Genomic DNA, 16,540 nt, shown 5'->3' with positions numbered 1-16,540 from the left:
CATTTTTGGTTCCCTTCTTTTACTTTTTCTTTATAACTTAGACAAACTTTGGGGATTCCCCAAGCTGCTGATAACTTGTGCATGGATATCTGCGTAAGGGTAGACCCAAAGAGAATAAGCTTGCTATTGGTATATAGACTGTAGACCAGATGTGGGAAAACTTTGATCCTGCAAATGTTGCTTCAAGCAAGGCCAATGGGGCAACATCTGGAGGGCCGAAGGTGGTTCCCCACAGTTACTGTACACTGTGCTACTTATTACTGCAGAATAAATGTGCATTTTCTTACTGTTCCATTCTGCTATTTCATTAATGGGAGAAAAATAGACTGTATTGTGCTTTTTTAATATAAAAAAGCTCATGGACATAAAACTCTTAAGATATGTTTTTTTTTTTTCTTGTCAACTTCTTTCTCTGTATTCTTTAATGTGCTTTTTGTCACTCCTCTTTGGGTGCTAGCAGCAAGGCTTCCTTAATGCTCAGATGGTGGCGCAGCGAAACAGGGAGATAATAAGTCATCACATCCGACAACAAAGGATGGCCATGATGATACAGCAGCAGCAGCAGCAGCAGCAGCAGTCTCAAGCCTTCAGTCCTCCTCCAAATGTGACCACCTCAGGAAGCATGGATGGTGCTGTTACAGGCCCTCCGATGGCTCCAGTCCCATCCCAGCAATTTTCATACCCAGCCAATTATGGTACTTACTTCATTTGTATCTTACTTGCTTCTATTTCCTGTGGCTGCTGTTGGGCTTAGTAAATTACAAAAAACTTATTAAAGCTAGAATATTTTTATAGACGAGTATAAGCACAATATTTTGGAATGAGGGAGAAAGTGGGGTTTTGAGGGATTTGACATATTCTGTAGCCGAATGATCTAAAATAGAACAGCCACAGTGCAGAAATGTTGTAAAATTCATGATCTTTATACAGTAATTTCACAGCTCATTGGTTCTCTCAATTTTGATTTGAATTATGTCTTAGTCATTACTTAATTCTGCAAGAAAACTTTTTTGTACAGGAAGGGTCTGGCAACAAAAAGCAAGCATTTGGCCTTTTTTTATTCTGCTTTGCTATATCTTAAATTACAACAACAAACAATGAAACATTAGTAAGTTATAGTACCTTGTAACCATGTTTAGGGACCAAGTGAAACTGAGAAAAGCAAACTTGCATGATGGGGGAACATAAGATGCTACTTTATATACCGAGTCACACCATTGGTCAAAGTAGCTCATTAATGTTCACACTGGCTAACAGTGGCTCTCCATGAGGTCAAGTGGAGTTCTCTCAGAACTCTACCTGGAGATGCTGATGATTGAACCTAGGACCTTCTTCATGCAAAGCAGATGCTCTACTACAGATCTATGGCCCCTTCAAGGAGAGGGAGTCTTGAGTGAATGCAAGCTGATAACACCAAGGGTGGAAATTTACCATTAACTTGGGAATCAAAGTGCAGTTCTCCTGAGCACCATTGCCTCTCCATGAGAATTATTCCCTTCTGGCCTTTCATTTGTACCATGCTCCAAAGGTACCTTTCTTCAGGGCTTTTTTGATTGAATCAGGTAAGAGAAATTGTGCAACCACAAGAGTGAAATTCTGTAAATATTAGAGGGCACATGTGCCTTCAGCAAAAAATAGCTAAGTGTCATAACCGCCAAACTGTTATCTTATTTATTTTGTAAGGAATGACCCAGCAACCAGACCCTGCCTTTAGCAGGGTATCAAGCCCACCCAATTCCATGATGGCTCAAAGAATTGGACCCACACAAAATCCGATGATGCAGCATCCTCAGGCTGCACCAATGTATCCAACTCCTGAATTGAAGGGCTGGCCATCAGGAAATATGGCCAGGAGCAGGTGAGAGTCAGATATCTCAACTAGTGTTTTGAAAGGGGAGCCTGTGGCTGTGGAGAACTGAAGAACATAGCTTTTAGCAGACTGAATTGTGTGATTTTTAAAAAACATGCAGTCTAGACAGTCTTCACTCTTGCACCCAGATTCTTTAAAAAACAACAACCCTAAAATAATTGGTTTCATAGAAGATTTCAAAATATTTGTTCAAATTTTTTAATTTTGCATATTTCACAAAGATATGGGGCCTATTTTTGTTTCACAAAGTTAAACAAGCTGATCAAGACATGATGTGTTGTTAAAAAAAATTAAAGGAACATGAAAGTGTCCAAATCTATATATGTTGAACTATTTGTTCCAGATTGGTTACGTGCAGGGCTAAAAACTCAGTGAGGTAGGCTTAAGTTAACAAAACAGTTTCCGACAATGGATGAAGAGATCCTAGGATGGGAGTGATTTACACTGATCCATCATTTTTGCATTTCCTTTCTTTTTTATTTAAAGCAAAGGATTTATTCATTTGTTGATCATAGGCTCATTTGTTTATAGCACTAGTCAATCTTTAGAGCCACAGGTTGGTGTGAGCGCCTTACAAATAACCACATCTGATCTTGAAGACATTGTGGTGAGACAACTGTCTCTGCAACTGATTATGGAAGGGATTATGAGGTTTTATAGTTGTAATGCTAATGATGTAACATGCCAGTGGTTGAATGAATCTGAGAGCATTTTTTTTCCTTGTGTCCTCTAGTTCTTTTCCACAGCAACAGTTCAGCCATTCAGGGAACCCTGCAACTTACAACATGATGCACATGAACAGCAGTGGTGGTCACATGGGACAAATGAATATTAATACTATGCCTATGTCAGGAATGCCCATGGGTCCAGACCAGGTAAGATGGCTGTAACTGTTGGTTCTCCACATGCAGCTCTTTAGATCTCCATATGCATATCAGCCCCTAAAATTGCCAGTGCCAGTGCCTAGCAAACATTAACAGAAACTTCTCAACATTTTCCTGGCTCAGAAAATAAGGTTTGACTTGTGCGGTTGTCATTTTTGCTCACTCTGCACCCTTTCTTATTTCTCCCAAACTCCCAAACCCCTATTTCTCCAGTGGTTTTACACAAAATGGTAAGGCTAGCTGTGGAACAGCTATTGCCTGTGAGCATCCCAGGTTCATTGCTGAAATAGATTTACTCAAGGAATCCACAAGGCTCTGCAATCCTAGCCTTAGAGTAACTTAAGCTCAACACCAGGCCATTTCCTCCCAATCCCCCTTCCCCTAAAACGAATCTATATTTTAAAAAGCATTTTCAGTACCAGTGCAGTATTTATTTATACTTCTTTCCTTAACCTTCAGAAATGACAGCAAAAAAATTGCTTGATTACAAAGTCTGTCTCTCTTACACTGTTGTTTGTTCACTGGTGTGTTGTGTTTTTTCCTGCAGAAATACTGCTGACATCTCTAGCTATGATCTCCTAACAGGCTGATGCCATAGATGATGGTGAACTAAGTATTACAAAAAAAAAGTGCACGTGAACTTCATGGCAACATGTAGCCTTATGGAAATACCACTTCTTTTTACCGTGAAGATGTCCTAAGTGACTTCATGAGTTATGGACCTTTGGGTGGTGAGGGATAGGAGGAGGAGTAGAAGCAAAGTATCACTGTATAATGTACAAAAAGAAAAGAGAAAGGGTGATTTTTTTTTGGGCACTTTGCCTTTAGCAATGTGCGTTTGGCAATGCCATTTGAGTAAATGTGTTGGATAGACACGGTCTGTACCAGTTCTATTTACTGTAGCTATCCAAAGCCCTTTAACTACAGGCAGACCAAAGTGCCTGGAAAATACTTGGTAATAGTCTTGAGTTCTCTAGTAAGAGCCTCTGATAGAATGTAGTTTCTGGCCTTGATTTAAAAACAAAACAATGCTCTGAACATTCATGCTGCTGTTCAATCTCACTCCCAGGTGTTGGAACTCTGATGTGCAAGTGGCAATGCAAATGCGCTGTTGCAGCCTCTGAATCACGCTCTTTGGCGCCAAAGGGGTATGCAGAGATTAAATATGTATAATCATGATAAAAGATTTCCATATTGATGTGCAGTTTTGTGCACTTTATAAAATGCTGTATGTAGTGGGTTACTGCAATACCTATAATAATGAATCAATGGATATTAAAGTAGGCAAGTTCTTGCCCCCTTTCAAGCCCAGTCTGAATTACTGTTACATAATATCTCCAATATGGGCATTTGAGCAATAATCATACATCTTTTTTGCCATTAAATGTCATAAAATGTAAGGCAAGGCATTGCAGTTTGAAGAGAGATTCTCTTTGTGAATACATTTTGTAAATATGATCTTAAGATGTTGTAATATATATATATATATATATATATATATATATATATATATATATATATATATATATGACTTTTGTAGGCCACTAACTCATTTTTGCAGAGTTTGTGAAGCTAAATATTTAACAAATATAATTTCTGTAAACTCGAGTTTAGTCCAAGTTGTCCAGATAGGATTTTTTTTTATTATTTAAATGGTTTTGGAGTTGGGTAACTATGGCCTTTATCTTATTTTCATTCGTCTCCTACAGTTTATTTAGAACTTCATTTATTGGTTTTTTAAAAGAACATTTGTTCATATTTTAGCAGTCTTTTAATATTTTCTCTACACCTTATGTGTGCACTTTGTTACTTTTTTCTTATAGATGGCAATTTGATGACAAAAAGGCTCTTTTTAGCTGTCAAATCAATTTGTGGAATTTTTAATATAACCTGTCTTTTAAATGAAAGAGCCTCTGCTCTAGGACATTTGGTTAACTTTTAAGAAAGCCTCAGTGGTGTTCTGAACATGTTTTTTGTGTTAAGTGTCTATCAGAAAGCACACCTGATGATACATCTGATTAATTGGCACAAATGATTTTGGTTATCACATTTTATTGCTCTGCTGGTAACAAATATATTTATTTTCTAAGCAATTTTTAATAGCTGGAGGTCAGAAACACCATAATCATCTCGGTGTCAAATAATGCAGATACATACTGATTCCTCCCAGATTTAAACAAGTTGTAGTGATTCAGAACAGGATCTTTCTAAGAAAGGTAGACTAAAATGTCTGAAGTGGTGTGTGAGTTTTTTTCTATTCCCATTGCACATTCAATATAGTTCTCTTGAATATGTGAACTGGTGATTTTGATTAGTAATGAAATTTGAGCTCCACTTTGCAGAAGCATGTAATTCTGTGAGATTTTGTTCTAAGGCAAGCAGTCTGTGATTACCCCCAAAACTGCTAGTATGCTGAGTACAGGTATAAATATTGCCAGTTCTGTGTAGTCCACCAGCTATTTATTTAACTTCACTAAAGCTTATTTGTACTTAAAACACATTTGGGCTTTGGTCTGGAATTGTGTTCTGATTTGCACATAGTGTGCCTCACATGTTACAAGTGCTTCCTCGTCCTTTAGGGTTGTTTTTTTAAATCATTTTTTCCATTTACATATTGTTTTAAAATAGCTTTGAGTTGTTGTTGTTGTTTGAAGTATATGTCCTTCCAAACCTCCACATATGGATGTGTAGTTTGCTCAGACATTAAAGTCAGCAGGGGAGTATTTTGTACACATGCACACCTTTGTGCACATCAGATCTTTTGGTTTTGTAGGTCTGCCATTAAAGTGTGACAAAATATTTTCCGCTTCTCAGAAGCCTCTTTCTGATACTACCAATAACAACCTCATAGTAAAAGACCCACAAGCCTATAAAATGGGAGTAGACTATCTTTTAACTTTTATAGGCGAATATGATAATCATGATAGCTCTGATTACTTTGGCGAAGTGTGACCTCTCTTTTTATAAACTACTTACTGCCCTTCTTCTTTTCATTTTGATTGATTCTGTTTGTGTTTTTGAAATGTGGTGGTACCTGCTGTTCATTGGTTAATCTGTTATTTAGAATGTTACTCCTTTTCCCAGTTGCTTATATTTTTTTTGCTGAATCCAAAGATATTAGTTCAAACTTGATAAAAGTATTCACACCTTTTTATATACATATAAAAATGCATTTTGAATTTGCATTGTCGGGAACGTTCTCAGCAGTGCTGATTCAAATGATACCTGGAATCAGAAGTGCATGATTAAAAACTCATTCTGTTGCAATGCAATCTCTAGTACCAAGAGTGATTATATGGGGTGGGGGCTTGTATGATAAGTACAGTAAACATGGCTGAATGGGGCAATAAGCTTAGTTTGGTATTGGTGCCTTCTGACCTACTTGTCTTTGTAGTGAATCCATTCTTCCCACCTTTGTATGGATTATCCAACCAGTTTGTGTGTTGAGATAAATACATAATTTCAGTCTTCATGATTTTTCCTGTAATTCAGCCTTCCCCAACCTGGTGCAATCCAGATGTTTTAGACTAACAACTCCCATCAGCTCCAAGATGGGGAAGGCTGCTGAGGAGCATTTTTCAACAGAAACAATCTATTTGAATGTTGCACAGGTCAGCACATCGAATTTAGTAGCAGACTGTCATGTGACAGCAATGCAGCAATTATGGAACCATTCAACTGAGAGCAATATTTCTTAATATCTCAGGAGAAAGGCATGCAGTATTGAGAATTGACTCCAAAGTTAGTTTACATTAAATATTGCTTGTAATAATTGATCTTTACATAACAAAAAAAGCCTCCTGTGGGCTGGCATTTTTAAAAAAAGGGTAGGTCATATGGTCTAGTTTTTCTGTGTTTTTGTTTTGTTTGGATGTTGTTAATAATGTAAATAAAGGTTTCTATTTGAAACGGGAGTTTTTGTGGCTTAATAAGCTTCTTGGTAATCAAAGAGATAAAAGTTCCCATTATGCCAGGCTACATTCCAGTTACCAAAACTCATGTACAAGTTGTCTGTGCTGGTAAGTTGTTTAAGATGTCCTCTTTTCCAAGACACAACTAAATGGGAGAAGTAAAACTGTAGGCTTACTTCACTTCCAAAGGTGTGGAAAAAATTGTATTCTTAACTAACACACAACAATTTCTATTGCCACCCTCAGACCTCTTTTAAAATTAGAGCACCATGAAAAAGGTAAAAACCAACTGAATGCAGCCACTGCATGCAAGAGATAGGGAATTTCACCTGCTTTGCTTCCAGACCCTTGATCATCTTTTCTTCCTTCCTCTGCACATGTTCCAGCTTGTCAACATCCTCCTTAAATTGTGGCACCCAGAACTGGACACAGTATTCTGAGTGTGGTCTGATCAAGGCAGAATAGAGTGGGACTATTACTTCCCTTGATCTGGACACTAGACTTCTGTTGATGCAGCCTAGAAGAGCATTAGCTTTTTTTGCTGCTGCATCCCACTGTTGACTCATGTTAAGCTTGTGGTCCACTAACCCCTGTTTCCTTTTCACATGTACTATTGGCAAACCAGGTGTCCCCCATCTTTTATTTGGCCAGCTGGTGTTTCCTGCCTAAGTGTAGTTACACTACCTAAAGACTCATTACATTGCAAATACTATATCATACCTACATTAGAGATCTCAAACTCCAATTTCTCTCTGTGATTGAAATGCTGCAGTACATTGGAAGAAAAACAAGTAAGTTGAAAATTGAGGTCAACTTCTGAATTTGGACAGGTGATGTATGCTGTAGGAAAACTTGTAAGTTTGAGTTTGGATAGTCTGTTCCTAAAACTGCTTCCAAATAGTATGTTCTTTTCTTTTTTCTAAGGAAGCACAAAACCCAGCACTGTGTTGGGTAAAGTGTGCCTACTTGTCCGCTGAACTGTGCCTGTAAGTTTTGCTTTTTTTGGAAACCTGCATTTTTATTGGTCACAAAATAATAGCCGTTGCTGAAAACAAACAAATATAAAAGTAAACAAGTGCTTTCTTTTATAGTAGTAATTTTGGTTTTTGAACATACAATATAACCACAAAGACTTAATACAAATCCAACTTTGTTAAAATTCAAGACATACACAAACTGCTTTTAATTTTGCAGTACTTTTAAAAATGGCTAAATTCTGAATTTTTATTATGCAATGGAGTGACTTTTCAGAAATGGAATTGGGGCATGCCAACACTTTAGTAACAATTCTTCTGAACTTGGATTTCTTTTGAAACAGGACACTGAATATTTACAGTACCATGCTGGAAAGCTGGTTTCACTGAGTGAAGATTTCAGTTTCCTCATGAGCCAAGGTAGATGTGTGAACTGTGAACTAAACTGGCTTCTGTGGTAGACAAACACCTGAAGACTGTTAGTGCCGAGTCTGTGCATCTGTTCAGTAATATCCAGGATATCCTGCGTGCCTCAGTAGCAATTGTCTACCACTGTGTCTAATTTTGACTTGCCTAATCTGTAGGTGGGGGAAGAGATCCTTTTCCATTTGTCTGTCCTTTCAAATGCCATTTAAAGCTGTAGATGAAGTTGCAGAGGAGCTATTTGGCTTCCACTGAAATAGTCTGTGGTTTTGCCCCTTAGGATTCCAAGTCTCTCAATGGGTCACCCTTGTTTTCTCTGCTGCCATTTCTTGAAACAGTATCTGCAGTGATTGGTGGAAGTAAAATAGCTTGTGAAGCAAGTGAGGTATAACCCAAAGCAAAAGCAGGTAAACCAGTGGGCTTCAAGAAGGGATACCGTATGTTGGATGAAAGTACTCCCCAGAAGGTCACTGTGTCTATTTAGATTGCATAACAGTGCAAACATCCTATCTACCTTAGCATCAAAGTTTATCCAGTCCTCCAGGCTAATGTTATAATTCAGTCTGAAATCATACACACTTTCATTAAGTCTGTACAAAGATTCAAGTTCTGGCCAGTTTATATCCTCATTGAGGTCCAGCAGTTGCAGGAAATTAGCCTTCCCAGCCTTCCCAAAGTTGTCCTCTGAAAAAGAACACACATTCAATTAATTCACTCTCTGAAGAGCAAAGCAATCTGTTCTCACAGCAGAGCCATGCAAAGGGCATACTTTTCCACTGTGCATCACCCACAACACAGAAGCAAAGGATACATTCATTCATTCATTCATTCATTCATTTATTCACTAACTACCTTTCTTAACAGCAGTTGGACTTTTAGATGAATCTTCAGTATTAAGAACTATGTCTACATTATTTTCATTGCACGGTATGTGGGTCATTTAAATGACCTCACATTTCTTGCAAGCATTGTACAAAATTCTGAAATCACTGCTCAGTGGTTTTGACCTCCTAATTGTGCAATGGACTGCTTATCTTTCCTACCAAAGATTTTTCTCAAAGTAACAGTGTCGGAGTCACCGTATTTCAATATGCACTACAGCTTTTGTTTAGCACAACAAAGAAAGGTTGATTCTACAAGTGCAGCTGACAGAGGAACAAATACTGTCTTATAATAATGAGGGCCTACCTCTGTAGTAGTATACCTACACTTCTATCCAATAGCAACCTTAAAAGTAGACTGCGCCAGCCAAATGTTTTGGACTACAGTTCCAATAACTCCTGGAGGGAAGGGGAGTCCACCAGATCTGGAGAGGACAGGCTTCTCTAGCCCTTTAGAAACCTGGAGTTGGATTCCCCTACAACGAATCAGGACTCCGAACCAGAAGGGCATGCAAGATGAGCTCCTAGTGCTTCTAGCCATTGTCTGTGCTGTCCTAGGCCTCTGAGAACTGCATTGAACAGAGCGCCCCTGGTCTCACTTCTGCAGTTGCAGTCTGAGGCTACTGGAGTAAGCACCTTGCACTGCAGATAGGACTATCAACTGGGGTGCAGTTGTTGCCATTTTTCAGGGCTCAGTCTCAGTTTGTTGCTGAAGCAACTACTAAGAGTTCTGCCTTCTTATAGCACCACCTGAGCCTTGCCTCCAGCTTGAACCCTACCTTGCTACAGAGCAGGAGAACACGAACTCATTTAAACCTTAATTGGCTGCAGTTAAAGAGGTTAGAGTCATCCCTCTCCCAGACGCTTCATTAGGAAGAGTAGGATTTAAGAGCAAGAATAGATGAAGCTGCAAATATGGACTGCATGCAAAAGAGAGACAGCAATGTTAAGGCTTTGTGTGGATGGACTCCCAACTCACAGTGACTTGGAAGATGGTTTCTTCATGTCTGGCCACTTTCGACGTTGAAATTGCCTTATGTGTGAGCCGCAAAAAGAGAAAAAAGTTAACCATGTCAAGAAAACCACCAGCACTACAGCACAGAAGAGGGGGGGGGGGTTAGTATGTTTCATATGCTACACAAGTATTGTTACAGGAGGGAAGAGTTAAGGTAGGTACAGTGGGGCTGCATACTTAGGCCTGTGCCCAGCCTATGTACAGTGGGGCTGCATGCTTAGACCTGTAGCAGAGTCTTTTGTCTCCCTCACCCAACTTGACAACACATATTATACCCAAGTTGCCTCTTCCTTCTTATAATGTAGAATTATGCTATAAAGTGAAACCTATCTACCAATGAAATAGCTAGAGGGACCCAAACTTCTGGAGCCACCCAGAGAGAGTATCCTAGTTCTAACCCCACAGCCTAAGTCTTCTTGCCCATATCTTCCCATAACCTATTACTCACTTGGGAGAAAATAATTATATTTTTAGTAGTACCTGTATTGCTCATAGCTTCCATCTTTAAGGCCTAAAGGGGAAAAAAATATTATTGGTTATGCAGCAATGATCACAGGAGTAGGGGAAAGCACATTGTAAGGCACAATTTAAAAAGGGGAAAGGCATCTTATTAAAAGAAAACACATTGCTGTCTGTGAAAGTTTCCAAGCAGAGAGATTTAAACATCTGCACTCTGAGTGAAGATTTTGGTTCCAGCCCCTTGGAGGAGAGGTTAAAAGTCAAGCTCCTTGTTTTAAATCTACATTGTCTCCCTGCTGTTGCAGCATCTGGTAAGACAAGTTGTTTGGAACAGAAACAAATTAATGGAACACTTAACCTTACATGTGTGGTCACTGGGTTAAGCCCCCAACACTTTTCCCTATTGCTGCTGTTCTCCATTGCAAATTCACTTAGAAAGTTAACAAACAAAGCATATGTACCCCTTAAACTGGTCTCTGGTTTTCAAAATCTTACTATGACTGCTTGATTCCCAGTGATTGTATCAATGCAGGACAATAAATTTAGCAGAAGGTGGATCCTTTGGGAAGTTCTCACCCCCAGAATACTTCAGTTGAGGCTAGTAAGGAGACCTTTCCATGTGATCCGTGCACCTCATTATTTTGTTATTCACACATTTATCAGAAAATATTTCTATAAGGTAATGTTCAACTTCTGATTACAGTATACCCTCATCTAGCTTCCCTGTTTAATATAGTTAATGGTTCATCTACAAGTCTTTTGCAAAAGTACCACCTCAGTTACTTTAAACACTCTAAAAAAGGCGAAGATGAGAGACCCCTCACCGAGTTCCATGTTCCGAGTCCTTGGGTTACATTGCTTATACCCTTTGCAGCTTCTTAGTTCCATAAGCTGCACGTGGAGTTGATTGAGAACATCTCTGTCTAGTGTGTTCACTGCATTAATTAGCTGCAGATTAAAAAGTTTTGTTTTTGTTAAAGTCATACTATTTATTCAGTGGACATTGTGGTAACATCTTTTAGATGCTCACCAAAAGGTACATTATTAGCCACCAAATACCATATATTACAACATGTAGAGGCTCCAATCACTATCTCCAAGGCTAAATTGGCATTCCCAAGCAAATGACTGTGTTATGTCTTGAATTGGTAAATTTGATGTATTGGTACAAAACTCTACAGCCACAGATTAACTGTAAAAAGGGAGATTATAATAGAGGGAGAACGATGGTAAAAACTTCTGCAGCTGCCTCCCTCTTCTGCCCAGTTGGTTTTTGGGGGAAGGAAGGGAAGGCAAAGATGGTAGTGGATACATGCACTGGAGTGCAGACTACTTGGCCCACACTTCCTCACAAGGAAACAACCTTATTTGAGTCTTCACAGTATCTCTACAGACAGACCTTCACAAGCAGAAACCTATTGGCCATCAATGAACCTCTTTACAGACACAATAAATGCAGCTGTAAGTTTGAACTATGCATCACCATTGCAGGCACGCATTTTGGCCAACAACAAATGGAAATGTTTCGTGGGCCTTTCATGGAAAAGAATCTGCTTCACCAGATATATCAGTTGCACTTGATAATATAGACAGTTGCTTAACAGAGGAAGGGTAATAGAACCATTAGCAGAGCACATCTCTTTTTTACATGCTAAAGGGGCTGGGAAAGACTGGTTCAAAACCCTAGAGTGCCATTACCAGTCTGTGTAGATCAGGGATGGGGAGCCTATGGCCCTCCAAATATTGCTGGACTACAACTCCCTTTATCTTCTACTATGTTGCCTTGGGTCAATGAGAATTGGTGTCCAACAACCATCTGGAAAGCCATAGGTTCACGTTCCCTGATGTTGACAATACAGAGCTGTATGGCTCAGCAGGCTTCCTCAACCTCTGCCCTCCAGATGTTTTGAGACTACCATTCCCATCATCCCTGACCACTGGTCCTGCTAGCTAGGGATCATGGGAGTTGTAGGCCAAAAAAGCATCTGGAGGGCCGAGGCTGAGGAAGCTTGCTCAATAGCCTGACTCTCTCTGGGGATGTGACCTATATTCCCAATAAAATTCATCCTTTTGTTCTATTTGTTTATGTTTAAGAGCATCTTGGGTGGACTTGAGTGGAGGAGGGATGTATCTCCAAATAGAAAGTGGATATATTTTCCAATGCATGGCCTCAAGCGTTTACCTAGCCTACTGCATAACAAACATGGCTGTTACTTTTAAGGCAATTGTCAAGAAAACTAAGTTAAATATGAGTTTCAGCTTCTATTCTGAGCTCTGCACAAGCCTGAATTTGCAGAAATGTTTCCCCCCCCTGCAAATCCTGCCACTCTTGTTACTAGCTTTACAAAAATATAAAAGGATACCTGGTACGGATCTGTGTTGAGATCAAAATATTCAAGGAAGCCGGTAGCAAATTCACAGAACAGGAAGTTGTGAGTCTCGTTGATTGTCCTCATACACCAGTATGTGTTGTTGTTTGCACTGGTACAGGCACAGAATGGACCCACTGCAAATACAACAGTAACAATAGTTAAAGCTGAAAGTTTATAGTAAAGTATTGTATGTAGTGGGCTCTCCTGCCCATTTCAAGCAAGGCAGCAGAGGAAATATGATTTACTGATACATTCCAGCTGGGTCAGAGAACTCAAGGTGGGCATGAACCACAGTTGGCAGGGGCAGTCTCATTCAGATTCCTAATCTGTGGTTTCCCACTCTTGTTCTGTTGAAAGGAATGCAAGACACTGTGCATAGCACTCTGGATCCCATGCTTAGCAGTCTCATATTATCTCTGAAACATCAGCGCTGCAGATGGCATTGTAATGTCAGGGAGCTTCCCTGTGGATGCCTCTCCCTCACAACTGAGTCTCTGCAGCCAGTTCCCCACCACCACCTCTGAAATAAAAGGAGCAGGGCTCCCAGCTCCAAAAAGGGTGGGGTTCGGAAAGTTATTAGCACGAATGGAAATCAGCCACAGGTTTGTTTTGTTCTCTCCAATCTGCACTAAAGACACAGGGTGATGATGGGTCTTTCAGGGATATAGGAGACAACACTTCTCAGAGGCAATTCAGATCTATTTGGGGGACACAATTGCATGCTTGCTTGTTTTGGCAGAAGAGTGCATAAGCTAATGCCCTCTTGTGCCTTGGTAGGCAACTCAACAGTCATGGTGAAGTGCATGCAGCCTTATGAGTTAGTATCAGGGGATATCTTACGTGTCCACAAGGGGGCAGTCTGCCAGTGCTGGTTGTCATGGGTGAAGCAAGTCAGGCCCGGCATACTGCACGTGTCATTGTTTTTAATCCTCTTGAGCAGCTTCCTCAGCTTCTTCTTCCGCCTCTGCTCTCTGAGGAGCCACAGCTTGTCCTTCTCTTGCAGGACTTTCCTACAGCACAGAGACAAGGGTGCAGGGTGAACTAATAGCTCGTTGCATAACTTATACCAGCAGATTCATGGAAAATGAGGCTTATCAGTCACTACTGATCAGAATGGCTATGCTCTTCATTCATTTCCTGTGTCTGGTACAGTCAAGAGGAAGGCAGATGAGGGCACCTTCAAAGAGAGCACACTTTTCTCTATACTCTGAAATGGCACAGTCCAGAAATCCAGGTAGTGGATTGTTTTTGCTGGAACAGCACAACCAATAGCTGCAATCCCAAATGTTTCCACATTGCATGTGAAGCACACCCACTTCCCACAATCCTTGCCCTCCAACCCTTACCAATTGTTAACTATGACCAAGATCTGCATGTGAGTCCTACAAGCAGAGGTTGAATCCCTATCATGTCCTTATGCTTCTGGTTAGATTTTTTGTTTGGAACTACTACAACAGAACTGAATTTCAGAGCATTTCATATTTGCTACTTGTCTAGTGATGCCTGCTTGCACTTACTTGAAAGGGTGGACACCAGAACCTTTGTGCCTCAGTTTGCCTTTGTGCTTAGTATGGAAGCTGCAAGACAAAAAACCCAGATGTACAATTATCTAAGAGACGATTGTTAAGTTGTGGGTGAACATATCAGACGACACAGCGATTCTTCAAACAGCTCTTGTTTATTCACAGGCCAGAACAGAACAGAACTGAAGGGTTCAGCCAGCCTGCTTATATAGAGCTCCACTAGAACGCAACAGTAACCATTTTCTGTAACTATCCAATCACTGAACGTCACTTTCAATCCCCTATTTGCATATGTGGACCTGAGTGAAAACTATCTACAGTATCCCCCTGCTGACCCAGGGTGAGAACTTCAGTACATAACAACGATTTCTCCTCCGTTTATGTTTTTTATACTTTCGCTTCCCCGTAAGCTATAGGCAGCTTATGAAACATGACAAAAACAATATTAAAATATAAAACAAAGGCATTAAGGTTCACTAAAAGGAAAGCAGAATTGAAGTAGCGGCAAGAGACAGAGGAGGAGGAGGAGGAGAGAGAACTTACCCCCCACAATACAGAATAATGGAGTTGAAAGGGACCCCATGGATCATCTAGGAGTCCAACCCCCTGCAATGCAGGAATAGGGACCCATACAGGGTTCAAACCTGTGACCTTGGCGTCATCAGCACCACGCTCTAACCAACTAAGCAGTGGCGTAGTGTGGGTTGTCAGGACCCAGGGCAAGGCAAGTAATTTGCACCCCTAACCCGTGGATTTGCGCCCCCTAACCCTAACCCCCAGATGTTGTGCCCAGTGCGGCCGGCCCCCCCTGTACCCCCCACGCTACGCCACTGCAACTAAGCTAACCAGCAAGGCACACTATTCCCACCAAAAGCCAATATGGAAAGGGAGGGCTTTGTACTTTCTACATACGTTTGTTGTTGGTTAAGAACAAGATGGGTATAATGGGAAGTACTAAAAACTTTCTGGCCCCTTTCAACATGTTTTTTTTTTTTTTTTTGCTCTCTAGAATTTCTCACTTTTTGTTTCCACGCAGTAACAAAAATGAAATATAACATAGGCACTAGAGCAGCAGAGGTCCCCCCCCCCCAACCCATGTAGCTACTTCAGGTCTAGTTTTCGGAAACAGCAGACGAGGAAGGAAACCTGCTTCTTGGTTTTACTACTTCGGACTGCAGGGCAAGCATTCCTAGCAATTCCCGTGAACAAAAAGCGAGAATGTAACAGAGAAGGGCTCTATCCTAGCTGTGCCAATGACACACCCATTTTCTAAATGTAGGGATTTATTTATTTATGGGTTTTGTTGCTGTTAGTTATGGAACAGGAATCTTCTACCCAGCTGTAGGCTGAAGTGGTGCAGTCCAGGCACAGGTCCACTGTACCATCAGCTGGTTGTGACAACGAGGCCCACATCTTTAAAATATTCCAAAGCAGGGCAATAATGAAACATGTAATAATTCCCTTAGAGGCAGGTCATTTGATAAGCCTGGTGCTCAAGATACGGGTGGGGAAAACATTGCTGGGGAAAACATTGCTGTGGAAATCCCAAAGAACGTGGTAGACGAGAGGAAGCATCTCTTTGCACTGCTAAGAATTTCCAACAGCCTCATAGTTTGTATGGCCAACTTGCCCAAGCTAATAATAATAACCCCACCCCCACCCCACCCCAGAAACTACTTCTTAAGGTTTGCGAATCCAGGATAGGTGGAGGAGTACCTTATCTTGTTACAGTCACATTCCTCTGGTCGCTTCTTCTTCAAATGACCTCTCACCTCCCTTAGGTTTTTAATTTTATTTTGTAGAGTTTCAATCTAGCAACAGCAGAAAGTAAGGACACAAGGGAAAGCTGTAAGATGCATTGGTTAGGTTTCTTCTATCCTCTCACGCAGTTGGTGTCAATAACACACACACACCCTTTTAACATCTTCATAAACACAACCCCAATAAGGCCCCATCAGAGCTACACATTTAAAGCAGTATTGTACCACTTTAAACAAACATGGCTTTCCCCAATGAATCCTGGAAACTTTGGTTTGTTATGGGTGTTTGAGACCTGTTAGAAGACCCCTATTCTCACACAGCTATAGTTTTTGGAGGGTTTTAACACTCAACCCCTCTTCCCAGAAAACTCTGGGGATCGTAGCTCTATAAGCAGAGCAGGGGAGTCCTAACAGCTCTCCACATCCTTAATAAACTACAGTTCCCAGGATCCTTTGGGGGATGGCATG

The 16,540-nt window shown here is 40.5% G+C and overlaps 2 protein-coding genes across 17 annotated transcripts in view; one reads left to right on the top strand and one right to left on the bottom strand.

Annotated features, from left to right (window-relative positions):
• The window catches only part of NCOA3 (nuclear receptor coactivator 3), a 98,931-nt gene extending 92,268 nt beyond the window's left edge, over positions 1-6,663 (top strand). For 12 of the 14 annotated variants that reach the window (XM_081867501.1, XM_081867503.1, XM_081867498.1 and 9 more), the window contains 4 exons: positions 458-695; positions 1,684-1,858; positions 2,604-2,745; positions 3,302-6,663. In XM_081867501.1, coding sequence (XP_081723627.1) covers positions 458-695; positions 1,684-1,858; positions 2,604-2,745; positions 3,302-3,313 — 567 coding nt within the window. In that variant the 3' untranslated portion in view covers positions 3,314-6,663. The remainder of the gene's footprint in view (positions 1-457; positions 696-1,683; positions 1,859-2,603; positions 2,746-3,301) is intronic. The other 2 variants (XM_081867502.1, XM_081867509.1) reach the window with 1 other exon arrangement.
• A 1,064-nt stretch (positions 6,664-7,727) lies between these two features.
• SULF2 (sulfatase 2) overlaps positions 7,728-16,540 on the bottom strand; it is a 280,668-nt gene continuing 271,855 nt past the window's right edge. For all 3 annotated transcript variants that reach the window (XM_081867631.1, XM_081867632.1, XM_081867633.1), the window contains 8 exons: positions 16,029-16,123; positions 14,307-14,366; positions 13,630-13,799; positions 12,781-12,923; positions 11,242-11,365; positions 10,439-10,469; positions 9,923-9,976; positions 7,728-8,746 (listed from right to left, as the gene is read on the bottom strand). In XM_081867631.1, the coding sequence (XP_081723757.1) occupies positions 8,716-8,746; positions 9,923-9,976; positions 10,439-10,469; positions 11,242-11,365; positions 12,781-12,923; positions 13,630-13,799; positions 14,307-14,366; positions 16,029-16,123 (708 nt within the window). In that variant the 3' untranslated portion in view covers positions 7,728-8,715. The remainder of the gene's footprint in view (positions 8,747-9,922; positions 9,977-10,438; positions 10,470-11,241; positions 11,366-12,780; positions 12,924-13,629; positions 13,800-14,306; positions 14,367-16,028; positions 16,124-16,540) is intronic.

This window comes from Podarcis erhardii (genome assembly GCF_964252035.2).
Source record: "Podarcis erhardii genome assembly, chromosome: 6".
In the NCBI taxonomy this organism is placed as follows: Eukaryota; Metazoa; Chordata; class Lepidosauria; order Squamata; family Lacertidae; genus Podarcis; species Podarcis erhardii.
The sequence above is the reverse complement of the archived record's forward strand: the minus strand, read 5'-3'. Positions and strand labels throughout refer to the sequence as shown.